The sequence below is a fragment of the Rhipicephalus microplus genome, chromosome 2 (genome assembly GCF_043290135.1).
Source record: "Rhipicephalus microplus isolate Deutch F79 chromosome 2, USDA_Rmic, whole genome shotgun sequence".
Classification (NCBI taxonomy): domain Eukaryota; kingdom Metazoa; phylum Arthropoda; class Arachnida; order Ixodida; family Ixodidae; genus Rhipicephalus; species Rhipicephalus microplus.
The window spans coordinates 300,958,324-300,984,359 of record NC_134701.1 but is presented as its reverse complement, the minus strand read 5'-3'; the positions used below and the strand labels follow the sequence as shown (position 1 = coordinate 300,984,359).

The 26,036-nt window shown below is 46.7% G+C and overlaps 2 protein-coding genes across 2 annotated transcripts in view; one reads left to right on the top strand and one right to left on the bottom strand.

Annotated features, from left to right (window-relative positions):
• Positions 1-26,036, top strand: part of LOC119178747 (nurim homolog) — a 66,831-nt gene that overhangs the window by 5,375 nt on the left and 35,420 nt on the right. The window contains exons 3-5 of the mRNA XM_075882544.1: positions 17,598-17,755; positions 17,811-17,975; positions 25,773-25,955. Of these exons, the coding sequence (XP_075738659.1) occupies positions 17,598-17,755; positions 17,811-17,975; positions 25,773-25,955 (506 nt within the window). The remainder of the gene's footprint in view (positions 1-17,597; positions 17,756-17,810; positions 17,976-25,772; positions 25,956-26,036) is intronic.
• On the bottom strand, positions 23,525-24,475 carry LOC142784451 (uncharacterized). The gene has a single exon (XM_075882830.1). The coding sequence runs from the start codon at positions 24,179-24,181 to the stop codon at positions 23,525-23,527; it is 657 nt and encodes a 218-aa protein (XP_075738945.1). The 5' UTR covers positions 24,182-24,475.

Genomic DNA, 26,036 nt, shown 5'->3' with positions numbered 1-26,036 from the left:
GTTTGATATTTAAACGACGCCGTGCTTTAGCATGTCACCTACTTGTTCATCGATGGCACGGCGTTCAGTCGGTGAAACATGGTACGGTCGCTGCCGTAGTGGTGGATAATTAACTGTGTCGATCTAGTGGCATACAGTAGATGTTCGACCTAAGGTAGCGCTGTGACTGTCAAAAGATGGCCGAAACTTGTCAAGGAGGCTCAAAAGCTTACATCTCTGTTGTGGGTTTAGGTCTTCGTCGATTACACGGTTGAGAATGTCGGCAGTGGAAGGGCCATTCCCGGAACTACAGGAGAGGGCGCAGACTTCCGATGATCCATCAGGAACGTCAAGTGTAGCGATGGTTTCAAATGATTCGATTGAGCCGATACATTCGCCCCGAAGCAGCGGAATCGTGAATGGGAAAGGCTTCCCCACAGGCATGTCGGTCGCACCACCTTGAAGAGTAACGAGAGCGGTTAGGAGCGGTGATAAGTGGCAATGAATGAAAGCAGCGGAAGGAGTGAAGAATGCGGTAGCGTCGACGACGGCGGAACACGACACAGGTGCGAAGCGTGCGGAGGGATCCGAGTGTCGTCACTAATGACCAACTTCGTGTAGAAAGGGCGATCATCCGCAGGTAGAGCATCACCAAGAGGACGAAAGACAACTTGGGTATGGGCAGAATCAATGACGGCTTGGGGATGGGAAAGAAAATCCAAGCCTAAAATGATGTCGTGAGAACAGTGCGGGAGTACTACGAACGACATTGTGTAAGACACTCCTTGAATTACAAGTCTGACGGTACACTCCGCCACAGGCTGCACAGGCTGTGCAGTGGCAGTATGAAGAAATGAACCCAAGTTAGGCGTTGTTACTTTTCGAATTGCACGGCAAACTTTTTTCGGTAATGACAGAAATGGCGTCACCAGTATCAATAAGGGCTAGTACAGGTACACCTTCAAGAACAGCATTAATCACATTCGGCGGCGAACGAAGGGGACTTGTGCTTTGCGACGAAGACGCAGTTCTTGCCTCAGGAACTGCGTCATTTAGTTTTCCGCTTCGATTGTTGGGGGGCGTCGGCGCATCGGGGAGAGCGAGCGACGACGTGGAGAAGGAGATCGGCGATCAGCAGGTGGTCGTTGGCTTGGACGAGGAGGGTGTAATTCGGGGTCTGGGGTGCAGGGAAACGTGTGGTCGTACTCATATGAACGCGGGTTTTCATGTGAATTGAGCGGGCGGCGGCGGCAAAGACGTGCGGCTTGTCTGGGTAGACCACACGAAAAGCATATCGGTCGGTTGTCGGCAGTGCGCCATAGATTAGGGACTCGCTGGACTGGAGGTCGTGGTGGCAGGGTGGTATAAACAGGAGCAGGCAGTGGAGGCAGCGCTCAGAATGTGTGCGGTCGTGGTCGTGCTGCTGCTTCGGCATACGTCAATGGCGCATCGACTGGTGGCACCAGCTGTGGAGGAAGGGCCTCGGACACTTGGTTTTGTATAATAGTCCGCAGTGTGCACTGCCCTCCGGTAGGCCGGAGATGAGCGACAGTTAGCGGGCAACTTCTTCGCCTACAAAATCTTTTGTCTGCGAGAGGAGGACGGAATCTTGCGAGAGAGTCAAGCCGGACATCGATTCCTGATGGGGGACAGCACGGCGGGTGACGAGACGTTGCCGGCGAAGCTCATCATAGCTTTGGCAGAGCTTGGTAACTTGAGCGACAGTAGCCGGGCTTTTTGAATTGAGCATCTGGAATGCGTCCTCGTCGATACCCTTGAAAATATGCTTGATGCGGTCCACCTCTGTAATGTTCGCATCGACGCGTTTGCACAAGTCAATGACATCTTCTATGTAACTGGTGAAATTCTCACCAGGCACTTGAGATCTTGACTGAAGGCGCTGCTCCGCACGAAGTTTGCGAACAACAGGACGAGCGAAGACTTCGCTGAACTTTGTCTTGAATTCTGTCCAGGTTGGAACGTCGGTTTCATGGTTCCGAAGCCACAAGTGGGCAATGCCACTGAGGTAAATGCCGATGGTGGCCTGTCTTGTGGCTTCGTCTTATTTGTTCAAGACACTCACAAGTTCGTAGGTAGCCAGTCGTCGAAGTTGTGATTATCCGTGCCGCTGAATATGGGAGGGTCCCGCTGACGGACCGCGCCAGAGCACACGATGGCCTGGGGAGCCATAGGCGGAGGGCTTGTGGCAGATGCAGTGGTCATAGCAGCAGGTCGAGTCCGGCTTTGCAACTCCAGGATTGTGAGGAGACCAAGCAAACTCCACCAAATGTAATGAAGAACTGTGACAGTCAGTACTGTTATTTGAAACTAGGTAGGAGCGTAGGCCTAGCCAGCGAAAGCTGCAATAACGTCCGGCGCGAGCGTCTCGTGCTTAGCACTGACGATGTGTTTTCCGAGCTATGCATGACCCACTGCATTCATCATTACAGTTTGTTTATTCAAAGAAAGGGCACGTGCATTGGCTCCTGCATTGCACCTGTTCTTTGTAGCATTTTTTTTTTTTGGCGTCTATTGATCGAGCTTTAGCAAATGCCGTTGATCCAGGAAAAGTCCCTAAGAATTTTATATATGTGGACGATTTACTCATGGTGTTAACTTCTACTAACCCTGTAATGCACTCTAGCACGGTAGATTTGGTTTTTAACCTGTTCCGACAACATAGAAAAGGCTTGCTGTTTACCCATGAACTGCCCATTGACGAAAGCTTGTAGTTTTTAAATATTAACCTGACTCTGAGCGAGGGTCATGTCTGTTGGAAATTCAGCCCTAGAACGAGAAAAGGACTTCTTTCATATGATTCTACACATTCAAAAGTGGTGAAGAGGTCAATAGCTGCTATGTGTTTTCGTTCTGCGCTGTCCAAGTCATGCCAGCACACAGTGTGTGATAGTTTTTCCTGTCAGTTATCGCAGCTCACTGCAGCTGGGTTTCCTTATTCGGTCTTAGTGTGTCTGAAACTTTGCTTCAGAGGCTGAAAGGGGAACGCAGGAGGCCAGAGCCATTGCAAGGACAGAGGAAAAGACCGCATGTTGTACCATACATGCACAAAACGTCCCACAACCTGAAAAAAGTTGCAAATGGGCGCCATGTGCCGGTGGTCTTCTCTGCTCCGAATAAGCTTTCAAGGCTCTGTGCCCGCATTTCTTCAAGAGGTTCTAAGGTGGTGTGCGATAAGAAGCATGAAAAGCCCTTCCTGCATTGTGCCGGGGGTACTGTTTAGGAAATTCCAATGAGCTATGGCAAGGTCTATATAGGCCAGACAGGGTGTTGTACAAATGACCGTTTAAGGGAGCATTCTTTATCAATTAGGAATGGAACAGAGTCTTATTTGCCCTTCCACTGTGCTTCGTGTGGCTGCACGCCGCAGTTTGATCGCACGCGACTACTTGGAAGGAGCCAGGATGCGCTGGCGCGGGAGTTACTCGAAGCCTTTCACATAAGGAAGAAAGGCAACTCGTGCATCAGCGTGCCTTCAGTTTTGGTGCATAATAGTGGATTCTAACTTTTAGATCTAGATGTACTTTAGATGGTTGCTACGAAGTGTCTGTCAGTCCTTTTTTGCTGTTTTTTCCTCACATTTTTTTTGAGCAGGCTTGGGTGTGTTTCCTTTTTTTCGACGTCTTTACATCAGGCATATCTGTTTGTTGCTGGTTCGCAGATATCATGATTGCAATAATCGTTTATTACATCATCAAAAATGTTCATGCCTGCACGTGCGGTGAATGGAATGTTCTGCGCATGTCCTCCAAGAGCGTTTATATTGTGAATGCTCCATGAAAATAAACTTAGTTGTGATTGGCACTCTTTCTGTCTCTTCTCGTTCTTCTCATTAGCAACCTTGCGCCACGTATTTCAACATAAAAAAAAAAACGCCTGTGATCGGCTTCATAAACTACATAATGTATTAGCTTGTAGTAACTGTCTAACCTTCTTACTAAGACATCATCCTCATTATGAACTTTGATGGCCAAGGCCTGCTCGTATTGAAGTGCACTCCCGATATTCCATGTTGTAACCGTTTGCATAGTTGAGTTTAATATTTCTTACTAATGTCGTCATCTTTATAATGAACTTAGATGGCCAGAGCCTGCTTGCTTTAAACTGTGCCCTAGATATTTCATTTTGTACATTCCCAATAGAGGCTGATTGCATAGTTGAGTCTAATATTTCTTATTAATGTCGTTGTCCTCATTATGAACTTTGCTGACCAGGGCCTGCTTGCTTCAAACTGCACCCCTGATATTCCATGTCGCACGTGCCAAATAGAGACAGCACAGTTAAGTCTCATCTTACTAAAGTCTTTGTCCTCATCATAAACTTTGATTGCCAGGGCCTGCTTGTTTTCAAGTGCATGCTCGATATTCCATGTTGCACGTCCCCATCAGCGACCGACTGCATAGTTCACTCTAATCATTTATACCAGAGGGTTTGTCCTCATTATGAACTTAAGGCCTGCTTGTTTTGAAGTGCATGCTCAGTACTTGATGTTGCACATTTTTCAGTATAGACCTATAGCATAGTTCAGTCTTATCTTTCTTACTAAACTTGTCATTATGAACTTTGATGGCCAGGGGCTGCTTGTTTTGAAATTCATGCTCGATATTCCACGTTGCACATCCCCAGTAGCGACCAAGTGCATAGTTCAACCTAAATTTTCTCACTAAAGTCGTCGTCCTCATTATAAACTTGGATGCGCAGGGTCTGCTCATTTGGATGTGTGCTCTAGATATTGTATCTGGTACGTCTCCAATAGAGACAGAATAGTTCTGTCATGCATGCCACAAGACCCAAAAACCAAGCCTGTGCAGAACATGCACCACATTCGCTGTAAAAGCTGGGAGTGAGGCCTTTCTTGGGCCCATTGAAAAATCTGTCCTGTTGGTAACTTTTTTGGGGCTATTACTGTATTTACTCAATTGTAACACGAGTTTTTTTTCAAGATTTCTGGAAACCTAAAGTCACCCTTCGCGTTACAATCGAGTAAATATGGTACTTCTGGTACACTTTCAACGTAACCAGCGGCTACACCCTCTGTGCCATTATTCATCATTTTGAAGAGAAACGAGGTGCCTGCTATGCACCTGTAAAGCATTAAGTTTTTTGCTGAGTTTTGAAAAAAGCTTTAAAAGGGCTTCAAAGTTCTGTCCTAATGATGTGGCTGAGCCTTTTGTTATTGGTGGGAAGCTTTAAACCACCCACTTCTTACATTATTCGGATTACATGATTCCTCATTGTTATTTTACTCTTTTGCCATTAAGTGCCAGTATAGTATGTCCTTGTGGTACAATACTCACCTGCCACGCAAACAGTTTTGGTTGAAATACGACTTGCTTGTGGATGTTTTTCATTACTTTACGCTGTATCGGTTATGGACACCGACAGCAGCGACGGATTACACCACCAAAATCAGCTGTTTTCACAGCTTTCGCTGTGAAATTGTCCTTATATGTGCCTGCTGCATGCATGTTTGATTTGTTTTTTTTTAGGGGGGGGGGGCTTTGAGAACAGCGGGATGTCTCGTGACTGAAGCTATCAGTGAGTGCGGCTAGTTTTTGAAAAGAAGCTAACTAATCAGTGTACATAAAGCAGATACCCTTTTTGTGGGAAAACATGTAAAGATTGAGGCCTGGGAAAATAAAATTTTTTATATTCGAGTTTCAGTTTCATATCAGGATTTTTCAAAAGTTTGATGTGAAAGCTACTGTTTTGTATTCACACACCCCTTGTTTAAGCTGATAAATTATTTTTTGCAAACTTTCTTTTGCATTAAAAGGGTACTGACACGAAATTTCAGGGCCGAGATAGCCTGCGGGGTCGATTCTCGTGAACATCCGTATATCATCTGCAAAATACCAACAACAAATATATCTTGGAAGGTATTTAGATTAGTTTTGAACTTTGTGTGAGCGACCGACTCCATAGCGCTATAGACACCCTCGGAGGGGACCCCGAAAAGACTTCCTACTTCCCTCGCGTCACCACGCTGCAGTCAACAAAGCAAGTTATGATGACGTCATAGTCGCCATTTTTCTTTTGCCGCGTTAGTTCCCGAAGTCTATATTCCTCTGCGGCTGGTTGCGAGTGCATGGCCGTGGCGCACACTTAGAAAGCTTTGTGTTTGGCGACATTCCAGTGCCGTTTTCTATTCGAAAGTAATTCTTGATGCGGACCGTGTGCAAGTGCATCACAGTTCTGTGTGGTGACGTGGTCAAGAGCTGCACATGCTAGGTGACGACAGTTGCACCCAGTTTTTGGAACTGTCTCGAACAGAAACAGAACTGATTGATAATGAGGGGCCTGTAATTAATTATCTGCCACATGTTGCAGCAAACAATGTGTTGTGTCATGACTAACAGGCCCTCAGCAACGCATTGCAGCAGCAAAATGCGAGGCCACAGTTTTCGTGTCAGTACCCCTTTAATTTGGCAATATGCATCACTACGTGACTAGGTGATGGCTTTAATGCATTTGTTTTGCTCGAATAAGTGAGCGTTGACAGAGTCTTGGTTAAGCGAGCTGGTTCATTGTCAATAAAGCCCTTTATTAAGGTAGAAGTAAAGACAACTCCTCTCTTCTTCTCCTGTGTCGGCTATCTCTTCTTTCGACCATGGCTCCACCTATGCGCTGCATAGCTAGCAGACGCTCTCCATGTCCAACACTGTGGCCGCGAGGCTCTTGCACTCGCCAGCTGGTATTTTGGTGAGATTTTTTCATGTGAAGTTATTACTGACTGCCAAAACGCAACGAGAGGACGTAGACAGATAGATAGACCGAAAAACTTTATTGGAAAATGTGTTTGAACCACTTGCCAATAAAGGGATGCGGCGATAGCATAGGGGTTAGAGCATCAGCCTCGCATGCAAGAGGTCCGTGGTTTGAATCTTGGTGCTGCACAGTTCCCAATTGGATTAAAAGAAAAAAAAAAACGCGTGATGATGGAACTGCTTAGGAGGCCTGGGGTGCAGCCTCACCGGTGACCACTGCCGGTAACGCACTCCTTCACCAGAGAAATACTGGCCACCCTGGTGTAGTATCGGCCACTACCTCCCACATGCATACGTCAATTAACTCACGGCCCTCAGTCCCCATCGGCTGCAAAACAACTGACCACGGCAGTGGTAAGATCTGCGACGCAGCAGAGGGTGCTAAGAATCTCTGGGTCCGGACAGGACACCATTGAAACCTGAACTTGGCAATGTTTAACGCTAGAACCTTATTTAGTGAGGCAAACCTAGCTGTATTCAAGGAGTTAGAGGTTGTTAAATGGGATGTAATAGGGCTCAGTGAGGTTAGGAGGACAGATGAGGCTATACAGTGCTACAGAATGAGCACAACCCATGCTATCGTGGCAAGGCTGACAGAAGAGAAGTGGGAGTGAGATTCTTTATCCGCAGAAACATAGCTGGCAACATAGAGGAATACTATAGCAATAATGAGTGGGTGGTAAGTGCTGTAATTAAACTCAATAAGAGATACAAGATGAAGGCGGTACAGGCTCATGTGCCTACATCCAGCCATGATGACGCCTCAATTGAAAGCTTCTAAGAAGACAGAAATCGGCAATGAGTAAGCTAAAAACACTGTGTACTAAACTGATGGGATACCTCAATGCCAAGGTAGGAAGAAGCATGCCTTACTATAATAAGCTGGAACCCTGATGGCATTCCACCAGTAATGATAGAAAAAGTCAGGAAAGCCTTGAAGAGCATGCAAAGAGGCAAAGGTGCTGGTGAGGATCAGGTAACGTCAGATCTGCTGAAAGATGGAGGACAGATTGTGTTTGAAAAACTAGCCACCCAGTTCACAAAGTGTCTCCTGATGGGGAGGGTACCAGAATCTTGGAAGAATGCTAACATCATCTTAATACATAAGAAAGGAGAAGATGAGGACTTGAAAAATTATAGGCCGATTAGCTTGCTCTCCATCGTATACAAGCAATTTATAAAGGTAATTGCTAACAGAATTCAGGTGACATTAGAATTCAAGCAACCAAAAGAACAAGCAAGATTTCGAACAGGCTACTCAACAATCTACCACATTTATACTATCAATCGAATAATGGAGAAAGGCTCAAAATACAGCCAAGCACTATACATAGCCTTCATAGATTACGAGAAGGTGTTTGATTCAGTAGAAATATCAGTAATCATGCAGACACTGCGGAATCGGCGTGTCGACGAAGTATATATAAACATTCTGGAAGAAATCTATTGAGGTTCAACTGCCACCATAGTGCTCCATAAAAAAAAGCGACAGAATACCAATCAAAAAGTGTGTAAGACAAAGGCATACAATCTCCATAATGCTATTCGCCTTGTGCTTACAGGAGGTTTTCGAAAGGCCTAGAATGGGAAGAGTTAGGGATATCAGTTAATGGAGAGCACCTTAGTAATCAGCACTTCGCCAATGACATTGCATTGCTGAGTAACTCAGGGAACGAATTATAACTCATGATTACGGAGTTAAACAAGGAGAGCAGAAAGGTAGGTCTTAAATTTAATCTGAAAATAATGTACAACAAGCTCAAAAGAGAACAGTGCTTTGAGATAGGTAATTGTGCACTAGAAGTTGTAAAAGACTATGTCTACTTAGGACAGGTAATAACCGCGGAGCCAAACCACGAGATCGAAGTAACTAGAAGAACAAGAATGGGGTGGAGCACATTTGGCAAGCACTCTCAAATCTTAACAGATAGATTGCCACTATCCCTCAAGAGGAAGGTATATAACAGCTGCATCTTGCTGGTACTAGGCTACGGAGCAGAGACTTGGAGACTTACAATGAGGGTTCAGCTTAAATTGAGGACAAGCCAGCGAGCAATGGAAAGGTAAATAATCGGTGTAAGAGACAAGAAGAGAGCAGAGTAGGTCAGACAATAAATGTACTTTAAGGATATCATAATTGAAATCAAAAAGGGAAAATGGACATGGGCTGGGCATGTAGCGCGTAGACAGGATAACCGCTGGTCATTAAGGGTAACTAACTGGATTCTAAAAGAAGGCAAGCGGGTTAAGGGGAGACAGAAAGTTAGGTAGGCAGATGAGATTAAAAAGTTTGTGGGTATAATATGGCAGCAGCAAGCACAGGACCGAGTTGACTGGCGGGACATGGGAGAGGCGTTTGTCCTGCAATGGACGTAGTCAGGCTGATGATCATGATGATGATGGGATTTGGACCCCCTCAGGTCCTTGAACACTGCACAGTCCCATGCCACATCTACGCTGCCAGAAAATCTGTTGCTGCAAGAAAATCTGTAGATAGGTTTATTTACAGAAAGGCAGAGAGGTCGACCTGAGCCATAGCTTACTCTAGCCTGTTACTCTACACTGGGGGAGGGGAAAGGGGAAAAGAAAGATTAATGCATGACGATGGTGAGATAGAGAGGTGAGTGTGTAGTACTCTTTCTAGCTGAGACAAGCTTTATAGCCGCTCATATAGTCCAGTTGCTTCTAAAAAGGTTATAACCGCTCTTATGACCACAATTGCACTGTTCGTGTCTGGCCAAGGGCCCAACACGGTCTCATCAGTTAATGACCTACTGCGATATCGTTCAGTAGAAGAAATCAGTGTTCGTGGTTCACGTGCGTATGCTGGGCAGACACAAAATATGTGCTCAAGTGTTTCTGGCACATCACAGTGTTCACAATCAGGACCGGTGTCACTGCGACCGATGATATGTGCGTAAAGTCTGGTGTACGCCACACCAAGACGAATGCGGTGGATCATACTTGTGAATTGCCGTTTCAGTTTAGGGAGCATGCGGAACCTCATTTCCGGGTCCCATTTGTGAAGTCCCCGGTGTCGCCGTTTCGGTTTGGTCCAGTGCTTAAGGGGGGACACGGGTCTTTGGAGCCGAAAAATCGCCAAAAAAGCAATTTTTTGTAAACAGCATTTTCAGAAACTACAGGTATTTTTTTACAGGTGTACTGACTTTCATATCTCTCCGATCAATATTTTAGCTGTAATATTAAATTCCTAGCCCGTGCGCGTGCGGAATTCGCGCAGCTCCGGACACCAAAAACCAGCTTTTTATAAATTCGTAACTCCATGTCCACAGCTGCACTCGCGGCCATTTTGGTATCGTTTGAAAGAGCAGTTTTTCGCCTTCAAATTCCCGCCACTGTCGCTTCTGTGCGTTCATTGGTTGGGGAGAAAACAACCATCAAAAAAGAGTAAAAACGCATGCTACGATTGGTTGTTTAGTGCACGTGACCGTTTCTCAGAGCATGATTGGCTGAAGTCGGCTTGTGGCGTCTGCTCTGGCTGCGTTGTGCGCGCTTTGCTGGCCCCCGTCGGCGCCATTCCTGAATTCTGCGATCGACGATGGAGCGGTGTGCGTCGGCGTCTCGAGCGGGAAAGTTCCACTCAGTGCACAGATTCGGAAAGAAAAGAAAAAAAAGCCTCATCGCTAACACCACGAAGCGTCGGGCAGCACCAGCAGCGAGCGTCGAGGACGGCCGGTCATCAGCGCCAAGCATCGCCGCCGCCGAGCCAGCTGGTGTAGGCCTAACGGCTCCACCAGCGTGTGAAAGTGCGAGTGGAAGTGGCCGCGTTCGCATTGATGCAAAAATCCTGCAGCCAGCAGAGTTGCACGAAAATGCGAGAAATGCCGAAGTCAAGCTACAAGAGCTGGCGTCAATTTCAGCAACGACGCGAAAACAAGATCGCCTGGCTGCTGCCAGTGACGGTGCCGCGGCCGACTCGGCTGACAACGTGAGCTTCGTCGTCATCAGCTTAGACTGTGTGAATGACTTGTTGAGGTGCGTGAAGTGTAAAACTTGCGGCGGTGATGTGAATATCAGCAAATGCGATCGGGAGTACGGTCTGGCTGTGAAGCTTTTGATTACGTGCGTCAACTGTGGTGACATTTCGTCAGCGTGGAGTTCGCCGCGTGTGGCCGGGGACCAAAACATAAACCCATTCAGCGTCAACATCCTCGCAGCGCGTGCAATGCAAAGCACCGGCAATCGTCAAACGGCGCTCAACGACATTTGTTCTGCCATGAATATATCGCACCGGGGTCTGCACACGAAGACGTGGCAAAACTATGTGAAAAAAAAACTGACGCCTGCAGTGGCCTCTGCTTCCGAGGAGTTGATGACCGAGTGCGCGAGTTCCGTTCGAGAGCTCTATCGCGAGCTCGGTACAAACATACCTGGCAACATCGCCGTTTCCTACGATGGGTCTTGGATGACTCGCGGACATTCTTCCCACATCGGCGTCGGAACGGTGATTGAGCTTTTTACAGGGTTTGTATTGGACTATGTTGTCTTGAGCAATTTCTGTGCAGCCTGTGAGCAGAAGCCTAAGGAGAACGACCCTTCGTACCAAACGTGGGTGGAAAACCACCAATGTCAAAAAAACACCAGCAAGAAAGCTGGTGAAATGGAAGTTGAGGCCGCACTTATCCTTTTCCGAAGGTCTCTCTCCAAACACAACCTCCGCTACACAACCGTGTTGTCAGACGGAGACAGTCGGGCCTACCTCGCTTTGCAGGAAGAAAAGGTGTACGGCTACATGGACATCCTGAAGGAGGACTGCGTCAACCACGTCCAGAAGCGCATGGGGACAAACCTGCGAAAGCTGCTTTCCCAGCACAAGGGGCATGGCCTTGGGGGCAAGGGCAGACTCACTGGAGATTTGGTCAACAAGTTGACATCATATTATGGGTGGGCCTTGAAGTCCCACAAGGGGGATGTAGATGCAACGCACAGGGCTGTTATGGCAACCTACTTACATGTCACTTCACGTGATGATGCACCCAACCACAGCCTTTGTCCAACAGGCCCTGACTCGTGGTGCCGGCAAAATGCAGCCGAGGCCAAAGGACAGCCGCCGCCAAAGCACCGCTACAGCTTGCCCGCCCATGTGTGTGAAGCGTTGCTGCCTGTCTACGAGCGCTTATCGGATAGGAAGCTGCTGGAGCGGTGCCAGCGTGGCAAGACGCAAAATAACAATGAAAGCTTGCACGCCATGATCTGGGCGCTTGCACCAAAGGAGCGGCACGCTTCACTGTTTACTGTTGAGGCTGCTGTCGGTGAGGCCGTCATGAAGTTCAATGCTGGCTATACAAGAGCTGCAACAGGCATCCTCAAAAAGCTCAGCCTGACCCCTGGCCGGCAAAACTCGAAACGCCTGGCAGAGAAGGACAAGCGGAGGATGACCGCATCTGCTCGAAAGCATGTGTCGGCTGAAAATGTGAAGCAGGCCCTGGGAAAGCGCCACAGAGTTGACAAAGGTCAAAAGGACTATGTTCCTGGTGGATACTAGGCACTTGCTAGTGTAAGCATGTAAATATTTCCTGGTGTTTCCCATTAAATTTGACGTTTTGTGTTTTTGCTCATTTTCTCAAAAGCTGAATTTCTGACTTCTTGCAAGCTTGCCAAAGCAATATCTCAGCACTGCGGGTAGATAGAGCTATAATTCTTTTTTTAGGACAAAGCCAATGGGGTGCTGTTTGCAATGTAGCAAACAGATTTTTGAAATTTCTTTCGAGCAAATTTTAAATTTGCTTTATTTCTGGGTGACTGGTGGCACTATTTCAAGTGCTCAAGTTCAGTTAGCTGTAAAATCTCTTACAAGCAATTAATAAAAAAACTGCTTGCTATGTTGCAATCACCAGTGTTTCTAGTATCTGACATATGCAGATTATAGTTTTTTGATAAATACTTTTTTTTCTATTGTTACGGAAGAACATGGCGGATTACCTCTAATTATCTTGAGAACTAATTGGCTGATAGAAAAAATAATTGCATATTTCAAATCAGCAGAAAAAAAACAACAAGACTGGCAAGTTTCGTTAAGTTTGCTTAAAAAGTAAGCGAAATTGTTTCAAGACCCATGTCCCCCCTTAAGTGTGTAGCAGCGCATCACGCAGCGAAGTAGGGCGTTCGTGTCAGCTCGTAAAAACACAATGCCTACTTCAGGGGCACTGCTTAAGGCATTTTTAGATTCAGCGTGTGCCTCTTCGTTTCCCTTCATGCCGCAATGCGCGGAAGTCCACTGAAACGCGATAAGATGGCCATTTGTTAAGCAACCTGACTAAGTTCTGCGATTTCTATTGCCAAGCTGTAATACGGACCTTACTTCATGATGCAAATAATGGTTTGCAAAGCGGGTTTGGCATCACAGAAAATCGTCCAGGCACGAGGTCGCTCTCCGGAAATAAATCTTATTGCCCCCTGGATAGCGACAAGCTCTGCGGCTGTTGATGTGGTTTTATGGTTCACTTTGAATCGTCGAGCAATTTCCATGTCTGGGATGACAAAGGCTGCGGCGGAGGTGCTTAGAGTGGTGGACCCTTCGGTGTACACATGCAGAGAATCACCGTACGTTGTATAAATGTGATATAAGGTCAGTTCTCTGAGGCCAACAAAAGAAACGAGCGGCTTCTTTGTAATTCCAGGTATCGTAAAACGAACAGGTGGTTTAGGCAGGATCCATGGAGGCACTGCAGGGACATTTGGCGGAAAAAACCTTGATGGTATAATATTCTCATGCCGCGATATTACTCTTGAGAAACTGCACTCTGGGTGAGTGGCGAGTACTACTGATAGTGGGTGCTGTCTGTGTCGGCTCAGCAATCGAAGGTGAACTCTAAGTGGCTCGCAGAGCATGTATACACTGATAGGAGAAGCCCAAGCCTCTGAGATTGTCCCATTTGTTGAAGTACAGCGCGGTAGACCCAAGCATCTTCGTAAGCATTGAGCTTGAACACTCTCTAGCGTCTTCACACTACTAGGTCTCATATTGGAGAGCACTGGCATGCTGCATCGAATGTATCCCACAAATAGAGCATTGTACAATTGAAGTAGCAATGATTCTGATGGGCCCCATCTTGCTCCTGCCAAGTGGTGAAAAACGAGAGCAAAGCTCTTCAATTTAGATTTAAGTACTGCGACATGTCTCCTCCACGATAGATCTCGGTGTCTAAATTTATTAGTTAAAGAACATGGGAATTGCACAGCAGCACCTAAAGTGGAAAAGCACGCTGCGTTTTCTGTATACAAAAAATATAACATGCGGCGGACGTGGGCTTTGCCATGGAACGCACCTTGCGCACAAGCCGAGAAGCGTCTCCAGCTAAAAAGCATGGATCCTACACCGTGCTTAACAGAAAGTTGTTTGAAAACTATTTCAAAGAAGCCACGGACAAACATTACAAATAAACGCAAAAATGAATATGCGGCCTTTAGAAGGACAAAAACCCAACGATGTTAGCGAAATGTGGAGAGACGCTTGCGTACCTTACAGAATCAACGTGGTTTGAAGTCATCCCAGCAGATTATATGCAGCCAGATCTTCCACCGTTGGTGCGTCTCACTTCTCAAACAGAATCTAAAGATTAGTTCAGAAAAGTTGCTTGTTGAGCAAGTTGGTGCATACTTAATTATCTACAGAAGCCACAAAACGTCAAAATTAAAAAAAAAGCAGAGCCACAGAAACGGAGACAGAGGGCAGAGATATGGCACTAATAACTAACATTTATTTCAGGAAAAACTTTCCTCCCAAGTCTGTACAACACATGCATAAAAACATAAGGTTTTGTACTTCTTCACCAACACGGACTCTTGGACAGCTGGATGCAGTCATAGCCAGGAGTGGCACACCGGGTCCGTGCCCTCCCCTCCCTAGAGTTTTGATTTGTCTTGCCATGGCATAGAGAGCGAGAAAGGGCCATTTCAAGAGGGTGCCCTTTCCAAAATCAAAAATGTGCCCCCCCCCCCCCCCCCGATAAAAAAGAGTTTCTGGCTACGCGCCTGGTCGTAGCGTAGCATATCGCCGACTTGCCTTTTTAAAGCCTCGCGTATTGTGTCGAAACTTTGTACAGGCTCTGACGGAGTGGCTTCGCACATTCTTCTGTTATGATGCAATGTTGCATGACTGTAGTCTGCAAAATTATTGATGACAATGAGAAGTAGTCCTTTCATTTTTGGGGTTCCTATCACTCCCTGTGGGGTCATTTTGGGCCTATTGGCGCACACGTGTCTTTGAAAGGCCGTGTTTATTGGCGCACACGTGTTTATTGGCGCACACGTGTCTCTCAAAGGCCGCACTTTAGGTTAATAACCATCAAGCGGTAGGTGGCACAGTGCTTGCGCAAGTTCACCGTCATCATTATCATCATTATTGTCATGATTAGCACGTAGCGCTGGCAGTGGCGTTTTGTGGCGAGGCAGAATGGTCATCTCCAGACAGGGTCCCGCTGGATGCAGCAACTGCTGGTCTTGTGCAGTGGGTCTTTCGCTGTGAGTCTAACATAGGTGACGTCGCCTTCGCGTTACCTTGTTTTTGTCACATTGATTGAGTGTATTGGAATGTTGTATAAAATTGTTTTGGTGTGTCACTAGTGGCATATTTGATTCGGTTAGGGATATCGTCGATGTAAAAGTAGTTGAATAAATGTACATGATGATTTGGTGTGCCCAAACGTGTCTGCTGTCTCTTTGTGTTTTGAGAGCGGCATTCTCATAATGAGATGGGGGTGACCTGGTCTTCCAGCTCATCCAAGGTATGCATTCCTAGTGGCATTTGTGACTGTAGTGCTTTTTCTGTGGATAATTTTATCGACTTGTATCTCATGTTGTAGACTACCCTATGAAGGCTAAGTTCATACCAATGATAATAGCTCCTGAATAATGCTGTAAGATTAAGAAGGTTATGGGATAAATCCTGTTGTTAACGGTGACTCTCGCCTTACTCCCTCAATTGCTTTTTTGGTCGCGAAATTGCCACCACAGTTCAATACAGAGTCAGTGGCAGCCTCTAAAGGCGCCACAGTAAAAGAAAGGCCATTCAATCGAGTGGCCGCCGCAGGTGATGCTTGCATTTTTTCTCTGGTATATCATTGTTGAGACTCGCACCTTTTGCATCACATTTTGTCATAGCAATTATATGAATTAAGTTTGGAGAATTTTTTTATATCGAAGATGAGGCACATACAAAACGTAAACTATCTTAAATTCAGCTGGCGCCTTATTAGTGTGCCAGAAGACGACGTGAATAGACCTTTTTGTTACTGCGAAATTTGTATTCAGTTAGCCCAGCTGGCCTTTGACGTGACTGTGATGCGCCGTGCAGAGAATAAGACACCAGTTGCGTGAACATCAAATGCATGGAAACTTGAGCTTGAGGTCATGAAGTGTAAGTTCTCCAAACTTTCGATTGCACGGATGTCCTTTCAGAAGTGGTGACGGACTATTTTTATGTCACAAAAATGTTCTAGGAAAAGAGCGTGCATTTTCAGGTAATCTGTTTGAAACAAATGCATCGTCAGATTGTAGCCGTCAATCAAATGTTTCGTTGATGGAAACGTGTTCTTATTTTCAGGACTCTGAAACTTTACTAGCCTTTGCAGGTATCAGTAGGATGGTGTGATACAGTTTTCTTATGTTAATGTTGATGTAAACATCCCTGATGAAAACTGCTTTTTAATATGCCATTGCGCTTCTTCACCTTTAGCTCGTACGAGCAGGGTGACGAAGATTCACACACGATTGCATTTAATGGCGTACTTTCTTGGTAAATCAATGCGCTTAATAGTATTTCAATCGTGATCTTTCTTTGAAGAAAATTAAGTCGGGCAAATATCTATGAGATAGAACAGATATTTTTTGCCTTTACACAGCACTGGGTAGCGTAGAGTTCAGAAGACTTCTTTAAGGAATATTCACACCAATCTTGCTTTTGGGGTGTGTGTGTGTTTTAGGGGCGAAGCTCCTTAAGGCGTGGATCGTGGGTCTTTTGTATGTAGCACCCACCTCTTGTTTTAGTACTTGGAATGTCCACTAGATGTTGGCACTTGTGTATAATGAAAATATGATGAAAATATGTGAGATGGCCGTACTTGGAGTATTCACTAGATGGACAGGTGGACGGGCAGATGGACGGCCGACAGACGGACAGACATAGAGGCAGCGGAACGGACAGCCAGATGGCTGACAGGCAGATGGACGGATAGACAGACATACAGACAGGCAGGCAGGCAGGCAGGCAGGCAGGCAGGCAGGCAGGCAGGCAGGCAGGCAGGCAGGCAGCACGAATGGAAGCATGGACGAATGGATGGATGGAAGCATGGATGGACGGACGGAAGCACGAACAGATAGACGGATGGAAGCACAGACGAATGGATGGACGCTTTGCCCCACTCATCATAATTCACTTCATGGATATGCTATGATTTTTTTACAATAAGTAGCAAAGGGTAAAGAATAACAATAAAAAAAAACTACAAAAATGAGTTGCTGCACGAAGTATTGCAGTGGGTATTTTCATGCAAACATACGAGCAGAACAACATTTCTAAGAGAAAATTTGCGAGTATGACGTGGGATTAGTCATATAGAAATAGTAGGGAGGCCCTCCAGTGGTTGAGAAGATAACAATACCTGCATTAACAGCTTCAGCAACCAAATGAACTTACAATGTCAGATCCACAGTTTGCAGACGCCAGAGACATGCATGGATGAATGTTGGCCTGTTAAGGTGATAAAAACTTATTGAGCTTCCTAATTCTAGCACAGTTGCATTAACGATATCATTCTCACCAGCATTATGCTTCTTCCATTTATAGATGCTCTCTCTTTCCAATTGATGCAGGCCCTCTAATGTGCGTGCTGTGGGATGTTGGCCTTGCACTGCAGTTCTGTTTTCAGCACAGTGTCCTCTGCTGGCCCAGAGTGTGTTCAGCAATGGATCACAATTGTGGAGCTCTCTCTAGGAGTGCTTATTTGATGACCAGCTGCCTGTCATTAAAGGTAACTATGCCAATGGTGGTGCTGCACAAGCGTCCCTACAACAGCAGTGTTTCAGCTACTGATGCTGCTGTGGTTGCCCCTGGACAGTCACATCTTATGGGCCATAAAGGAGGGTTCTCCTCTCTCATGGACACTTGCTACCATCCATATTGTTTGCTGGGCTTCTATCTACATTGGTTGCATCATCACTGACCTTGGTGAGCTGGCTGGAATTAAACAGGTAAGGGTGCCTTTTATATTTATGTAAAAAGCATTGTTGCTTGCTCCATTTTCAGATATAATGAGCAGGCTGAAACCATCTTCATTGTCTTGCATCAATCTGAAAGCATTCAAAGATATCTTTTTGGGGTTTGCCACGTATTTGTAGTGTTCATTTGACCACACCCTTTTAAGTACAAGGAACTTATTCACTGCAGCCAAACAGTGCCTATGTGCGACCATGCAGTTCCAAGTGAAACAGCCGCCAAGCTTTGCCACGTCAGCCCATAGCTTCAGCCAGCATCTCTGTCACATGTACAGCGTAGACTGATCGAGTGTGTCCACTGCTGCTGTTACTGCATGACCACGCTGACTGCACCATGGGCAACAGCGTCCTTCGGTAGGCAAGATCTGTGAAGTTGCAAAGGGATTGCGCAGGCAGTGGGGATCCAGCTGCGCCATTTTGCTACAATTCTATATCCCTGCGCCTAACTGCACACATTCACGTTCAACTTGCGCCGACTGCACCAACGTTCACTAGGCCACCTGTTTACACCTGACTGTTTCTGGCCTGAAGCTATCGTAGGTATAATGCCGCCGATGCCCTCTGCTTGCTCCATTACAGTTATGCACATTTTGTCATGACATGTAGCTTAGCCTAAGTATCTGTGCTGCAGCGTAAATTATCTATGTCAGCTAAATATTGCTTTCTCTTCTCTCGACAAATCACGAAAGATGCTCAAAAATCACTCGTAAAAAGCTCATTTATTAGCCATTGGCTGATTTGAACATGGTGCGCACGGTCGTTACAGAGATCGCCGTGGGAGGCCGTGACTTGTCCACGCATGTGCGCATGATCACACTCAAAAAGGCGCGCATTCAAAGAAAAAAAAAAGCAAAAACTGCTGAAGGTCACGAGGCGCACGTGACGTATTTTTTTGCCCCTGCCATCCCTTCCTGCTTAGCTTCCAGAGCTTTCTTCGGCACGAAAGAAGAGAGAATGCAATTGCAGAACGCGAGAAATCTTTGCAACTCCAGTCGCACTGGAAGGATTCTTAAAATTTTTGCGTTGTTGAATTCGTGAGGCAATGAGCTCTTCCACTGATTCATTCCATGGTTACTTGAAAAAGTGTTTCAAGGCACCAAAAGGAACTAGTGATAACATGTAAAAAAACTTCTTTCGCGAGTCATTTCGGGTTCTGTAATAAAGCCACCATGGCCAATGTCCAACAGCTATCAGCACTGTATGCTATAAATAGCCTATTCATGCAAATTAGGATTTGGCTGTGAAACATTTTGTTTGATATTTTGCAAAAGAGTAGATGCCTTTTAATCACACTGCGCAACATTCTTCGCTAGGCCTGTCGTAAATTTAAGCCTAAATATCTACATAGAGTGCATCTGGCATGATGAGGTGCAATTGCTGCTCGCACATGTCCTAGTGCATGTCATGAGTCTTGATTGCGATACTGACGGAACGTAGTGCCTAGCCAGTGTACATAAAAATATTGAGCCACGAAATCAATCACAAATAAAAGAAAAGTGCTCCCACGCATCCGTAACGTCGTTAGAACAATCGGTGCTGTCGTCAATCTACAAAGAAAAAAAAAGTCTGCAAGGGTGAAGCAATGAATTCAGTAACAACAAATTGCAGTGTTATACAAAGTGAGGCTGGCAGCTCACTCTTTAGGATTCGATTTCATGCAACTGTACAAAAGGCTAGTTAAAGAAATTACGTCTGCTTCATGAACTCTCTTTGCACATTCTCTTTGTGCTGACGGCTGCCAAGATAGCGCGACTGCGCTCGTAAAATGAAAGGTCGCAGTTGCTGTTTGAGGGACGCTCCCCCCCCTCGCATTCTTTTACGCTAGTTAAAGATGGGCGGGACGTTTTTTCTCCGCTTGAGCATTTCACAGCTGGTTTAAAGAAATAGGGGGGGGGGGGGAATCTTAATTCATGTGCCTCGAAGTGACAAAGAAGATGGGCTGACTTGTAGTGTCCGGTTTTAGAGTTCCAGGTCTGGAAATACCCAGTACTTCCACCAAATGTCAAGAGGCATTCTAGGTAACCTAGTCCTGAGATGGTAGAGTCGAGCAACTAGAAGTACCAAGCAGGACAGCACCAGAACAACAGTTTTATAACCAACTCGTTGGCCTCTTCTTCCGAAGCCACATTCCCACTGCCCATAGCTGTCCAGTACACCCTCATTATAAACAATGCCACCACTTCGAACTAGCAAAGGCAAGTGTATCATGCAATGCTTCAACCGGCTTCCTCATACGGCTCCGACCTCACCCTGCAACAAACCTGTGTTGTTAACATCAACCAGCATCACCAACATACGTAACAGCGCGTGAAACTACAAAAGATGGCACGAACAGAGACTAAAGGGCGTTGACTTTCAACTGTTTTACTCCACTGACAATACCAGTATAAATACATGTGCGGAGCCAGCGGGTGAAGCAAAGAAATAAAGCAAGGAAAAGGAATCGGCAAGTAATGCACTGCGTAATATCGACAAGTCTTGAAGTCCAAGTTTCTAAATACCTTAGCGCAACCTTGGTTCAATGCAAGTGATGGCATGCTGACACAACCCTCTTCCGCATGAGCAAACTCTATTGCTTCAACTAGTATTTTCCTGATGCGCTGGTTTTTGTGGCGATAAACTATGCCCCATTTATGGAACTCTGGTTTGCAAAGCTGAGTATACCAGTGCGTAGGCTTATCACGTTTACCGTAGTGTAAGCTGAGATGTTCCTGGTTTCCGTCTGCTATGTTCTTGTTGTGCTCTTTTTGCCTCGTGTTAATGCATATGCCCGTCTGGCTTACATATTTGCGTCGACAATTCTCATGACCTAATACAAAGGCCGCACTTTTTTTCCGTTCGTGAATCACTGCGGGTACCTGGTAATGTAGCCACCATAGCCAATGGAAAACAGGTATCTGCAATGTGTGCTATGAATGGCTTATTCACGTGAAGGAGGATTTGGCCTTGCAAAAGTTTGTTTGACATTTTGCAATAAAGTAGGTGACTCTTCTTTGCTTTGTTCAATGTTGTTCCGTCTGCCTGCCATAAAGTTAAGCCTAAGTGTACACATAGACTGCGTCTAGCATAATGTGGTGCAACACTCGCCCAACAATTTTAAACAGTGGTTTTCTGCGAACGAAGTGAATTTTCCAACAACTACACCAAAATCACTTGGAAGCGGGTGTCTGAAAGCGCTGCCATGTTTACGTACACTACGTACACCACGCTAACCTGGTAACGTTAAACCTGGAAAAGAGCATGTGTACGTTAAGAAGCACAGGTCACATATGTTACTGCGCATGCGCACTTCGATCCCGGTAAGCCCACTTTCCCACTATGTCCTGTAAACTAGCCCACTTTCCCACTATGTCCTGTAAACTATAGCTGTCTAACGTCGCGCTATATTTTTCCCAACTCAACACGTACCTCCCACAGGCGTGTTCATGGCTGTTTGCTTCTTTCAGGCAGGTTCTTTCGTTCTACCTGCACATGGGAATTTTCACTCTCGAAGACAGCTAGGATGTGTAATAACGTGAGCAGCAGACAGCATACCAAGAAGCAACTGATAAGTTTATTAGAAGACGCACCATATATAGGCGCAGAACCACGTGATCGGTCGCACAGGAATGCGCGCACTGGGTGCGCAGTGATAAGTGACGTCACGCTACAACACTCCTTCCCCTTCAGATTACTTCCGAAAGTCACTGGACTGGTATCTGTTCGGGGCATGTCGTACACGTGCACTACGACGCAGAGTTGGAAGTTCGACTGCAGGTGGCGCGTCGTCGGCACTGGGCTGGTCCGGCGAGCCGGAGGCAGCTGCTCCGGCCGTGGGCGATGCAGTTGCCGGAAGGAGAGACGTCGCAGAGTCGGTTGCGTGTGGATTTACGAGAGGCGACCCGGCGACTGGCCCACACGCCATCGGAACTGTCGGTGGAGTCGTGTCTACGGATGCCGTTGGAGCAGGTTGTGCCTGCGGATAACTTGAAGAATCCTGGCTTCCGTGGCGGGCTCTGATGTGGTCCGAATGCGTAAATCGCACCGCCTGCGACACTTTCACCAGATAGGTTACGGGACTGATAACCTGTGTCACGATACCATCTTCCCACGACACTGTTTCACCTCGCACAGTCTTCACCCACACAGCGTCCCCCACAGCAAAACATCGCGGAACCCCCCTAGACATGTCCTTTTGCACTTTGGTACGTTGCTGCTGCTCCCGCATGGAGAGCTCGAAATCTGGTTTTAGTAATGACAGCTTTACCCGTGGCTGTCTTTTCAAGAATAATTCTGCCGGGGTCTGGCGAGTGGTACTGTGCGGAGTAGTCCTGTAACTCATTAGATAGCTGTCCAAGCGTTCCCGAAATGAATGTTTGTGGTGGCTAGCTTTGTCCTGCAAGACATGCTTTGACAGTGCTTGTTTGGTAGTCTGCACTAAACGCTCGGCCGCTCCGTTAGAGGCCGCGTGATAAGGAGGTGTCTTGACATGCCTTACACCGTTTACACTCAAGAAGGCCGCGAACTCTTCGGAAATGAACTGCGGTCCATTATCACTCACCAGTACCTCTGGCAGACCATACGCGGCAAACATACTACGTAGCTTCTCAATGGTTTTGTTAGCCGTAGTGGATGACATAGGCGAGACCTCGATCCATTTAGAGAACGCGTCGACGAGAACTAAGAACGCCTGAGAGCCCTTTACCGCATAATCGACGTGCACGCGTTGCCAGGGCCTTGTGGGATAATTCCATGGTTGCAAAGGAACCGGTGAAGCAGCTTTTTGGACGGCCTGACAAACCTGACATTGTCGAACGTAGCTCTCAACCGAAAGGTCGAGGCCAGGCCACCACACAAAGCTTCTTGCTAACGCTTTCATGCGACTAGATCCCGGGTGGTCCTCATGCAATAGCTGCAAGACCTGTAGCTGGAGCTTATCAGGTATGATCACCCTTGATCCCCACGTTATGCATTCTTGCTCTACTGATAGCTCGTCGCGCCGGGAATAAAATGGTCTAAATGCTTCAGAGCACTCTGAAGGCCATCCATTTAAGATGAAGTGCGTCACGCGAGACAAGGTGGGATCACGTCGTGTGGCTCGCGCTACGTCATCCGCTTTGAGGGGCATGCTGTCAAATAGCAAGAGACACTCGGAAGGTTCATCGGCCGCTACAATAGGCCGTGGAAGCCGAGACAGAGCGTCAGCCACTTCAACATTTCTTCCCTTTCGGTATTTTAGTTTATACTGGTACGCTGCCAGGGTAATTGCCCATCTTTGCATTCGAGCTGCAGCAAGCGCAGGCACCGGCTTGTCGTGGCCTAATATTCCGAGCAATGGCTGATGATCTGTATAAAGAGTGAACTCTCGTCCATACAAGTAGCGGTGGAATTTTCTTAACCCAAACATCAGTGCTAATGCTTCGCGTTCGCACTGAGCATAGTTTTTCTCTGCGGCTGTAAGTGTTCTAGAAGCAAATGCCACTGGCCTTTCGTGTCCCTCTGCGGTCTCATGAAAAATGACAGCCCCCAATCCATACGACGAAGCGTCACATGTCATAGCCATTGGTTTCGCCACATCTTTCGCAAACTCGCTTGGCTTCCTTGAGCTTCCGAAGCTTCGATTTCTTTTTGCTTCCTTTTCCTCTTATCGCCATTGCATAAAAAGCCGCTTCCTTGCCTTCTGCATGAAGTAACGCTGTCTGTCGCGCAGCCTGCTCTCGGTCCTGGGCTATCTTGCACGCCTTTTCGAAGGTTAAATCTTCTTCAGCAAATAGGGCGAGTTGCGTTTCCTCGCGTCTTATGCCTGCCACTATTCTGTCTCGCAGCGCGTCTTGCAGAAACTGACCGAAATCGCACTTCCTTGCTAACTGTTTTAAGGCCACTATGAAGTCCTCGACGCTTTCCTGCTCTTCTTGTGCTCGCTTGTTAAATTTGCAACGTTCGGCAATGACCGAGCACTGTGGGCTATAGTGTTTTTTCAACAGCACTGTGACCTCTTCAAAGGACTTGTCCCCAGGAACAGCGGGTACTACCAAACTTTTGAGCACCTCGTACGTTCGTGGTCCTATCACACTCAAGAATACTGCCAGCTTCTTTTCCTCTCTGATGTCATTTGCGGTGACGAAGTGCTCAAAACGCTCCAGATAGGATTCAAAATTCTGATCCTTCTCGTCGAACTCGTCTAGCTTGCCTAGTCGCGCCATTGTTCAGTAAAAGTGCAGTATACTTATCGGGTTGCTTTCCCCGACGACTGCGTTGCCTCTTGCCGAAGGTAGTGCCGCCGAGTTCAACCGTCCCAGGCCATGGCTGCCGTTGTTTTCTGGTCCATGGCTGTCGACCGCCGATCGCCCGCAATACTGCTTCGTACTGAGCTAGTACAAGGGGGCGGATCCCATCCTCGTCGCCAGTGTAATAACGTGAGCAGCAGACAGCATACCAAGAAGCAACTGATAAGTTTATTAGAAGACGCACCATATATAGGCGCAGAACCACGTGATCGGTCGCACAGGAATGCGCGCACTGGGTGCGCAGTGATAAGTGACGTCACGCTACAACAGGATGCACATACAGATATATGAAGAGGGGTTGTCACCAGGGGCACTTGAATCAAGGCGGTAACACGGCTATGAGTGGATACTTCACAAACACAATGAAATTGAATGCAAGATATCATAGCCACATAATGATAAAACTTTTACTTGTGCATGCGTATCTGCATAGTCTGCACAATAAACCTCATAGATGAATCATGCTGTTCACAAGGGTTGGGCCATGAGCACTTCCCTTTGGTAAAAGCAAACGTGGTGGGCTGACTTGATCTTCACTGTGGGCGTCTATCAATCAAACTGATTGACATGTGAACTTGTATACAAACTTGTTGATTTTAAGAAGGCCCTGGTTCAACTCATGACTGTCAAACGTTTGATGCGGTGGATGCTAAGCTACAGTTTCCTGGTATACTGTCACTTCAAGTGCACGAACTAGCCCAACTTTCGATTCTGTTATAGTTTCCTTGAACATAAAATAATTACCTCAGCTTGCACTACATGTGCAAGGCTGGAACCATAGATATGTGGGGTTTAACGTCCCAAAACCATCATATGATTATGAGAGACGCCGTAGTGGAGGGCTCCGGAAATTTCGACCCCCTGGGGTTCTTTAATGTGCACCCAAATCTGAGCACACGGGCCTACAACATTTCCGCCTCCACAGGAAATGCAGCCGCCGCATCCGGGACTTGTTCTCGCGACCTGCAAGTCAGCAGTCGAGTACCTGAGCCACTAGACCACCGCAGCGGGGCGGGCTGGAACTATAGAGGAGCTCGTGATAACTTTGCTTCTTCCACCTTTCTAAGCCCATTGTCTACTCATCCGCTTGGTCTGCTTCAAAGTGAAGACCAAATAGCTCTGTCTTAATTTCGATTATACTAATTATCTAGAGTTTAATGAACATAACACTGAACAGCTTTGTCTTGATAAGGTTTCAAATAAAACAGCAATAATTATCTCTGGTGCAATTAGCAAGTTCATGATTAGTAGGGAATTATTTAGCATAATCCTAAATAGCATGATTGATTATGAATATGGTAGGCATTTGTTATATACATCGTCACCATTCCTGCTTGATGATAATCACCATCATCCACTTGCCGCTGTCCTCATTGCCACTGTGGATCATTGTCTGTGTACAGGCTCTGCCCGTTTGTTTTGCGAGGTCTTCCCTCGAATAAACGCTGTTGCAACCAAGACTTCATACATGGTGGAGGTGAATTATCGGTCCTCTGTCCTCCCGCAGCCCGCTCTACTCCTGCAGCTTCATTCAGGCCGCCGCTTGCGCCCATTGTCCAGCAGCATGTCGCAGAACGAGCCTGCCGGCGCTGATGTCATCAACCACGCACCGTCGCAAGCCGCCCCTCCTGTTTTCGTAACTGGACACCAGGGTGAACCCCCAACCTTTGCTGGTCTTCGTGGAGAAGAGGTAGGAGATTGGCTTGATGATTATGACTGAGTAAATGTCGCCAATCGGTGGTACGAGGCCGCCAAACTGCGTTATGTTCCT

What these genes read in the sequence shown, in the direction of transcription:
- LOC142784451 (XM_075882830.1), bottom strand. Translation starts at nt 24,181, where the DNA reads ATGGCGCGACTAGGCAAGCTAGACGAGTTCGACGAGAAGGATCAGAAT.